The 9,526-nt window shown below is 45.8% G+C and overlaps 1 protein-coding gene across 1 annotated transcript; it reads right to left on the bottom strand.

Moving 5' to 3' along the window:
• Nucleotides 1–1,130, bottom strand: LOC119399198 (uncharacterized). Its single transcript, XM_037666011.1, has 3 exons — nt 1,035–1,130; nt 601–766; nt 1–173 (listed from the first exon to the last, which is right to left on the bottom strand). The coding sequence occupies exons 1-3, from the start codon at nt 1,059–1,061 to the stop codon at nt 1–3; spliced, it is 366 nt and encodes a 121-aa protein (XP_037521939.1). The 5' UTR covers nt 1,062–1,130.
• Nucleotides 1,131–9,526: the final 8,396 nt, after the last annotated feature.

Genomic DNA, 9,526 nt, shown 5'->3' with positions numbered 1-9,526 from the left:
TCACGAAGAGTTAATGCGTCGAGCATGCAATACCGAAAACCGAAACTTGAGCTTGTGTCCGCTAGGTGTCGCCGTCGTCTTGTGCTTGAGTATATCCCGCCACGTATTTCTGAATGCGCCCTTTTCTGGTTGAGGAATGTTCACCTCAAGGTTGAAGATTGAGACGAAGAAATCTGTTGCAGAAAACAAACGAAAACACGTCTTTTTGAATGTTGTGTTCGTGCGAACTGTCTCACAAATGTCCATCTTTCTCGTGGCAGGCGTTGACTTTCGGCCATGTAAAGCCCACTTTAGATTATATAAGCGAGAGGATACGGGGACGTACAAAAGTGCACGTACGTGAGCTACGCCAAGAAAGTTTTTTTTAAAGAAACAGTTGTACATTCTAATAGGTAGCATAAACATACAACCAGAGGCGTAACCAGAGCTTTTTTCCGGAAGGCGGGTGGGGTCAACGGCCCTTTATGTACGTCTGTGCGTTCGTGTTAATGCCTACGTGTATATATACACATGCAAAATTGAAAGTTTTCGGGGAGGGGAGGGTTTAGAAACTAGGAAGAAAATTTGTGGTGCAAAGGCGAGGCGAAATGTCATTCTTACCTACAATGGCATCCAATCCGGGATAAACCCATTCAGTGTAGTATGCCTCATATTTGACGCATTGAAGCCCAGCCTTTTCGACGAGATTTTTCACTTCTCTCTCCACTTCAGCTGCCGGTTTATCTTGGTTGAAGTGAAACGAGTCTGAAAAAACGACTCTAGGGTCCTATTCCAATGCAAGGAGTAAATAGAACAGCTTTTAGCACTCGACTTTTGCACCCGGTATCACAAAAGCAATTCAGTACTTCTATAGTATATTATAGAATCAGAATTTGTTTCAATCAGGTGCACTTCCGTGGCTATGATAGTGTCTGTATAAACTGCCCAATCTAAGTGAATGATGTTGTTAGAACAAACAAAAGGTAGCAAAGTAAAGTTACAAGGAAATTGTGACCAATAATACTAACACGGTGACATACGATCAGGTCACTTACCGGTATGTATGCCTTCCATTTGTCCATATTGTAAACTTGCAGCCAGGATATCAGCGATCACAAGGTTCACGCAGGAAACAACTGCGCATTCTCCATCTGGTTCGAGCAGCTTGGCAACATTTCTGTAAGCAGCCAGGTTGTCCTTCACAAATTGAAAGCAGAAGAAGGAGAACACTCGTCTGAACATTCCGTGCTTGTCCCTGAAAGCAGTGATATCCGCCGACTCGATGTCGAGGATGTCGTACGTAATGTTCGGATGCGTTGACACCTCTCTGGCACGCTCGATCATTGATACGTCCTTGTCTACGGCAACGATCCTTCGGCAGGGTCGACAGTAGTCGAGCAGGTAGTTTCTTGTAAACCCACCCGGACCACAACCAACGTCGAGGCACTGGTCTTGCTCTAACGTTGGCTCCAGGAACGCAATCTTCCCAAGAGCTTGGATACTTTCTCGGGTTGGATATGCCTCGATGTTTGAGTAAGCCACGCAGTCGAAGCTGAAGGACACAGCCGGACGTTGATTCGGTGAAGCCTCTTGCATTTCTTCGACATCTTGGCTGCTGGACATGGTGCAGTAAAATTAGTATGGAAGAACTTAGTGCAGCAAACCAATATCGGCTATGCCGCTGCAGCTGGAGCGTCGCTTTGTCGAGTCTGTGCAGCCTGGCAATCCTAGGTCCGTTTGTCGCAATCTAGAACGTTCTTCCACTGAACGCTAGGCCTTGACAAAAGAATGGATGGCTACCTCTCGACAGAAGTTGCAACACAGTTTCACCAAATCCAAGGCAATTCTTGAGAGCACAGCGTTTTCTTCACAAGATGGGCGATGCTGCGCTCACTAAAGGGGTTTGACGAAGAGCCCCCAAGCAAGGACCGTTTTCAAAACTGGGGATAGTGATACGTATCCTCCTCGGCGGCGCACATGTTACCTTGTGAAACCTTCACTGAATACGGCTTTATCTTAGTGTCCTTTACGACGTTATCTCCAAGGTTCTGCAATCGACTTCGTGTCTTTTTTCCGTTACGCTGCGAGTCATTGTTGCAAATACACAGCCAAGAAAGCGTGTTGCTGTCACAAATTTTATGCTTCCATTTTGGCTAGCATCCCAGCGAAATGTTCGCCTCCTTCATGTAAGACAATGCCCAGCGAAGAAAATGGGGACAGACAACACAGTAATAGTTTGCTCGAGTAACATAGGGGACAATTATAGAGGGACTAAGCGCTGCTACGGAGCGTAGCGCACTGTAAGGAACTTAAGTTTAGCTTTCTATAACATAATTTTATATATGCTTAACTAATGGCGTAATTAGCATAACGTGTACATGACTTCAGTTTAAAATAGTGCGGTATGGAATCGTATGAAAATGAGAGACGAGACATAAATTAATCTGTTTAACTTCAATAAACAATCACTACAACATAATTATTAATCATACATGTAGTGTTCATTGACAGACGTTGCACACGACGCCACTGCGTTGACGTCACTGCTTGTGACACAACACCGAAGAAGATCCGGCAGAGAGTTATCACTGTAGCTGCCACTGTTATTTTTTTTATATGCGAAGCATGAAAAGGTAGGGTATATGTTAGAGCTGGCTATTCAATCACCATGATATTATAGTTTAAAAATTACACAAAAGCAAGAAAACCTGCACACAGTGGTCTAGTGGCTATGGTACTCACCTGCTGACCCAAAGGTCGTGGTATCAAGTCCCGGCCGTGACGACCGCATTTCGATGGAGGCAAAATGATCGAGGCCCATCTGCTTAGATCTAAGTGCGCGTTAATGAAACCCAGGTGGTCGAAATTTCAAGAGCCCTCCACTACGGCGTCCTTCATAATCATATCGTAGTTGTGGTAAAACCACAGAAATTATTATAATTATAAAATGAAGAAAAACAAGCAAGAATAAAAGAACAAGAAAACAAGAGGTACTATGTACACATACGATCTCTGGCGTGAAAGGAATACCTCTCAGGGTACAGTCCAATACAAACAGGTTGATCACACAAGTAACCGCGGATAGAGTCCGTATAGATATTTTTACATGCGCTTACATACAATATGACTAGGACATATATTCATTAACTCTGCTAGGGAAGATGTGACACCGCACAGCTGTTTCACACCTTGGTCACAGTCTACAGTGTCCTTGAATGTGAGAACCTTGAAAGTGTCATAAAAGTGAGTTATGTAAAACAGTTGAGCCCACCATTGTTCTTACCTAGTAACAAAACTACTAATTTCGGTTCCAGTTTGTTTCAGTTTATTGTTTTTTCAAGGTACATAGGTTCATTGTTCGTAGTAAGCAGACGAGGTTTCCAAGGTCAAGCGACTGCAGCGGGACCCTCGATTAACAAGAACATTAATATTATTATTACAGCAGGTCAAAATTACACAATTTAAAAGTAAACAGTAGCATACTGGTAGAAAAAACACATTCAGTGCTATACAACGAATAGATATAAATGAATTATACATGAAAATGAACATGCCTTAGGATGTCAGTGTAACCTTACAAACATTTTTAAGGTAATGATGTACACACTAGAACATAAAAAGTATTTATCTTCGAGAAACTAATCTCACGTGAAACTTTTAGAGAGAGAGAATTTATTTACAGAAAGGCAGAGAGGTCGGCCTGAGCTATAGTTTGCTCTGGCCTGCTACTCTACACTGGGGAGGGGGGACAGGGGAGCGAAAGAGTGATGAATGACGATGGTAAGGTAGGGAGATGAGAATATAGTTCGTGACGCTGGGGCAAATCTAAAGACGTGCATCCAGTCCAGTGGCTTGTAAGAAGGCTACGACTGCATCGATGACCACACTTGTGCTGCTGACGTCAGGCCAAGGACCTAACACAACCTCATCGGTTAAAGGCCTACTATGATACTGCCCAATCGATGAGATCAGTTTTTGTCGTTCTCGTGCATACGCTGGACAGGCGCAAAATATATGTTGAAGTGTCTCTGGTATCCGACAATGACCACAATCGGGACCTGTGTCACTGCAGCCGATCAAGTGGGCATAGCGTCTTGTGAATGCCACACCAAGACGAATGCGGTGAATGATGCATGTCATATTTCGCTTCAGCTTGTGAGGCATACGAAACTTCATTTCTGGGTCCCATTTATGAAGCCGCTTGTGCCGGCGTTCTGGTTTGTTCCAGTGCTCCGAAGTGTAGGTGCGCATTACTTGCCGAAGTAAGGCGTTAGTGTCTGCTCGCGAAAACGCAATGCACACTTCCGGGGCATTATGTAAAGCTGTTTTAGCTTCGGCGTCAGCCTTTTCATTCCCCATCACGCCACAGTGAGCAGGTATCCACTGGAATGCTACATGATGTCCATTTTTCATAGCATTGCCAAGAAGCTCAGCAATTTCTATCGATAAGGTATAATACGGGCCTTGTATCATGATGCAATCGATGGTTTGGAGAGCAGCTTTGGCATCACAGAATATAGTCCATCTTCGAGCGGGCTCTGCGGAAAGGAATCTTATTGCTTCCCGAATAGCAACAAGTCCCGCAGCAGTTGAAGTGGTCTTGTGATCCAACTTGAAACTTCTAGCGACGGTCATTTGCGGAATGACAAAGGCTGCGGCAGAAGCACGTGAGGTGGTAGATCCATCAGTGTATACGTGTGCCGCACCGCCATACATTGTATAAATGTGCAGGAGGGTAAGTTGCTTTAGGCCGATAGATGGTACCAGGGACTTCTTCGTAATCCCAGGTATCTGAAGCCTAACAAGCGGTCTAGGCAGAACCCACGGAGGTGTCACAGGAATAGATGTTGGAGAGAATCTTGATGGCATAATGTTCTCGTGCCGCGATAGAGCTCTAGAATAACAGCAGTCTGGGTGGGTAACTGGGAGTGCTTATAGGGGATGTTGCCTGTGTCGGGTCAGCAAGCGAAGATGGACTCGAAGGGGCTCGCAGAGCCTATATACATCCATGGGACAAGCCCGAGCTTCGGCGATAGTACCATTGGTTGATGTGCACCGTGGCAGTCCCAAGCATGTGCGCAAACCTTGAGCTTGGATGCTTTCTAGCGTGCGCACACAACTAGGTTTCATGTTGGAGAGCACGGGCATGCTGTATCGTAAGTATCCTACGAATAAAGATTGGTACAGTTGTAGGAGAGCAGCCTCCGGCGGACCCCATCTTGCTCCTGCCAATAACCGAACCACGTGGACAAAACTTTTCAGCTTTGTCTTCATAGCAGCGACGTGTTTAGACCACGATAGATTCCGGTCGATGATGACACCAAGGAATTTGTGTTGTGCTACCGTAGGAATCTCGGTCCCATTCACGATTATTGGGTACCTCGTCATTTGTTTGCGCGTAAATGCTAGCAGTGCGCATTTTTCAGTTGAGAGTGCGAGACCTTGACGTCGTAGGTACCTTGCTGTGATGGTCACTGCACGTTGCAGTCGGGCACGCAATTGAGGACGTGTAGCTCCAGACGCCCATATGCAGATGTCGTCAGCATATGTGCTAACCTTCACCGTGTCAGGAAGTTCAGCACCAAGTCCAATCAACGTGATGTTGAAGAGGGTCGGACTGAGAACACCCCCTTGGGGAACTCCGCGGATAATATTATAACGATCGGTATCTCCGTCGCTCGTCGACATATACACGGTACGGCCACTAAGGTAACTCACGATCCATGCATACATTCGGCCGCCGATGTCTAAATCCTCTAGCGCATCAAGGATGGCATAATGCAAGACATTGTCGTAGGCGCCCTTTATATCAAGAAAAACTGCGGCCACTAATCTGCGTCGACATCTTTCCTGCTCAACGTCGGAGACCAAGTTGATGACACCGTCAATGGCTGATCGGCCTCTCCTAAAGCCATTCATGAATTCAGGAAAGCAATTATTGCTCTCTAAGAGCCACTCTAACCTCGACAAGACCATCCTTTCCATCACTTTGCCAACGCAACTGGCTAAGGCGATCGGCCGGTAGGATGAGAGTTCGTTAGGGCACTTCCCCGGTTTAAGCAGCGCAACTAAGCGACTGCACTTCCACTTCTCTGGAACATTTCCCGACTCCCAGGAGGTGTTGTAGTAGGACAACAGGATCTGTCGTGCTTCTGTATCAAGATGGCGGAGCGCAGCGTACGTGATTCCGTCCGGCCCTGGAGCCGATGAGCGTCGGGAAAGTGAGATTGCTGCTTCCAGTTCTTGCATTGTAAAAGGTACATCAAGGCGCTCATCAAAACACGGGGGGGCCGTGGTGGTAAGAGTTTGAATCATGGTATCAGAAGTGTCCACGACAAGGCAACAGTAGTCCTTGGCTACCTCCAATTCGCTCCGACCCTGATGCAGAGCAACGGCACGGAATGGCTGAGTTTGTTGTGGAAATGACTGCAGACTTCGTACTATCCGCCAGATCTTAGATAGAGGCTGTCTTGGGTCCAGAGATCCGCAGAATGTCCTCCATCGCTGCCTGTCAAGCTTGTCGAGGTGCCGAAGAACGTGTCGTTGAGCTTGACGACAGGCTGAGAGGTCTGACGGCGATCTTGTTCTTCTGTATCGCCGTTCTGCGCGGCGGCGGATAGCACGAAGGGCCTCGTATTGTACATCGATAGCTGATCGCTGCATCGGGATGTTAACTTGTCTTGTTGTGTCACGCAAGGAAGAAGCAATGATCTCTTCAACTTCGGATGGCATAGTTGTGCGCTGACAGCCGGTTTTCACCGATGTCCTGAATAAACTCCAGTCTGTTTGATGACTACACCGTAAGTCGAAGCGGCGGAACCACTTAAACTGAACGTAGGTTGGAAGGTGGTCACTACCATGAGTCTCTATATCCGTGGACCAAGATGCAGAAGACAGGAGACTCCTGGACACAAACGTAAGGTCGAGACAGCTGCTGTAAGAAGTTCCTCGAATGAATGTAGGTGATCCGTCGTTGAGCACCCTTAGTCCGAAATTACACACGAAATCCGACAAATCTCTGCCACGACCATTCATTACCGTGCTACCCCAGAGGGGATGATGAGCGTTAAAGTCACCAATCACAATGTGTGGGCCTTGTGCAGTCTGAAGCATGGACCGAAGGTGGGAGCAGTCGATCTTCGCACTTGGATGGATGTATCCTCCAACCAGGGAGAGCCTGCGTCTTTTATGTTTTAAAGTCAAGCATACGTAATCGTTCGTAGTATGCGGCGTGATGTCGTGTCTTACGTACGTCAGTTCATGTTTGAATACATGCAAAGATGATGCTTTATGTGTGTAGGGTAAGTTATTCCATAATTTAATCACCGCCAAGGAGGTTGTCACTTTGTCGTAGTGGGTGTTATATTTAGGTAGCAAAGTTATGATTAGGGCAAACCAAGTGCTATTGGCATTTGTGGGATATAGTCAGACTTGTCATAGCTGTTTCGAAGCAAAAATGTTTTCTGCATAAATCAAGGCCTAAGATGTGCTCTCAAGTTATCAGCTTAATTGAAGTTTTGGCAACGGAATGCGATATGTAAAGATTACAAAACGTTTTTGATAAAGGCAATCGAGGTTTTTGCAGAGGCTTGATCGCCCTCTCATTCTGGCCTTCGTCCAGAGTTTAGATGATGTTTACAGAGCGTCGAAGTTTGCCTTATCTTTAAAGCTGTGCCCGAATGCGAGACTGCGAAATGCGAACGTGCATCAAGTTTCGCGACCAGAGCTAACGAGGACTAAAAATACACGCAGCTCATGAAGCGAAAGCAGCGATATCGTGAAATGGTGCTGTATGTCCAGCAACGCTTAGTAAACCTTATAATATATTCAAACGGATGTACCGACAAGACACATAGCAAGATACAAAAATACAAAGCTAGTGCCGTATGTCAAGCAACGCATAGTAAATGCTATTTAATCGGATGCACAGACAAGACACATAGCAGCATACAAAAATACAAAGCTACCTGTTCGGAAATACATCATATGCAAAGAGTACGTGCGACGCATCATTTATGTTATAAATTCACTCTGAGAACGTTCTTTGATATGTGTGTGGATCTTTTTTTTCCATGTCCATGGGAACGCTGTTTGACAGTTTTTAACCGTCGAGCTCTGCTGCTTCTTGTGTTACTGCGAGAAAGTTTTGTGTTGTATGCTCTTTCTCTTCAAGAGCTAAGGAATAGCCGGCGCCTTATTTGTGCACTGACATCTCCTAACATCACATCAATAATAAAAATGACGCACCCTGTCCAGCAAAAGTTGACATATACGTTGTTTAACTTTCGCGCAATTCTGCACTCGTCTATTACGCAGTATTCAGATGTTTTAAACCAATTTCTATACTACAACATAGGCTGACCGGCCACGTCGTTGATCGGTGCCCTACATCTGAGAACTACGAAGGCGAAGGCGTTAAAATATCTTCCCCTTTAGAGCCTCTCGCCTACCAAAAGGTCATCGTACCTTTATCTAATACAGTCTTTGATATGCATGAGACGATAATGGGCCGAGTTGTCATATAATGTCCGTTAGCGCGGTGAACCAAGCACATCACTGCACATGAACCAAGTGAACCAAGCACATGAACCAAGCAATCCTTAAGTCTAATATAAACACCCTCCGAATAATTTTCGCCCGATTTAGCTCACAAGAACTTTCTGTAAGGTATTAAAACATGTCATTTTCACCACCCTAAATAACTTGCTTGATTCTAATTTTTTTTTTCGCACCAGCACAGCATGGTTTTCGCAAACATTTTTTATGCGAGACACAAATTATACCGTTCACTCACAACCTGCGTCAGATTTGGGACCGTTAATCATGTTCCGATAACCCTCTTTCCCGACAAACTTTAATTCATATTGTATAATTAGAAATTGTATTATGTTCCTATTGTATTATGTTCGTCGTCTTCAGAAAGCTAATATTGTATAAACAGGAGTTTATTGTTAGTTGCATTATTTATTTTCACGCTGCGTTTTATTTCTTGTCTACTCTGTAACCACTCGCTTTTATAATGTCATAGGGTCCTGAGGGTAAATTTAAAAAAAAACTGGGGAGGGCGAAACATGCAGGGAAGGGTGTTTCAGCTCCACTAACGTGAAACCGGTGGAGGGGCGAAGCATGCAGTGTGCGCCGGTGTTTCCCACAGCAAAATCACTGGTAATGGGCAATGAGAGACAGAAGAAAGATTAGACACAGAGACCCGCAGTCCGATTTTAGTTAACGTGGACGCTGCGAATCTTTATTGAACTGCACACAAGAGAAATCTCCCAGCGGCACTACATTGCAGGTCAAGATCCAGTGCCTATATATACGGGGTGGCCGGTGAACGGATGCGCGGCGCGAGCAGTCGGTTTTTTCAAGAAACCTGCTAGCAGTCGCTGCCTGCATCGGCGTTGTCTCTAGCGGGCGAGGGCGCGTTCTCGTTCCTCGCGAGTTGGTAAGGTCAGCGTTGAAAGCAGAGTGTTTCCGTAGTCAACAAGCGCCGTTCGCTCTCTCTCCCACGCGGCTAGCGCTGAGGCGGCGCTGGCTGAGGCGGTGG

The sequence above is a fragment of the Rhipicephalus sanguineus genome, chromosome 7 (assembly GCF_013339695.2).
Source record: "Rhipicephalus sanguineus isolate Rsan-2018 chromosome 7, BIME_Rsan_1.4, whole genome shotgun sequence".
Taxonomy (NCBI): domain Eukaryota; kingdom Metazoa; phylum Arthropoda; class Arachnida; order Ixodida; family Ixodidae; genus Rhipicephalus; species Rhipicephalus sanguineus.
Note: the sequence above shows the minus strand (reverse complement) of the source record. Positions and strands in the feature narration are given on the sequence as shown.

Bases quoted from the DNA above. Each gene is read 5' to 3' on its own strand.
- LOC119399198 (XM_037666011.1), bottom strand. From the start codon at position 1,061: ATGGACAAATGGAAGGCATACATACCG. The intron at 767-1,034 runs GTAAGTGACCTG...GCATTGGAATAG, and splicing joins AATGGAAGGCATACATACCG to GACCCTAGAGTCGTTTTTTC. The intron at 174-600 runs GTAAGAATGACA...TTTCTGCAACAG, and splicing joins CGGATTGGATGCCATTGTAG to ATTTCTTCGTCTCAATCTTC.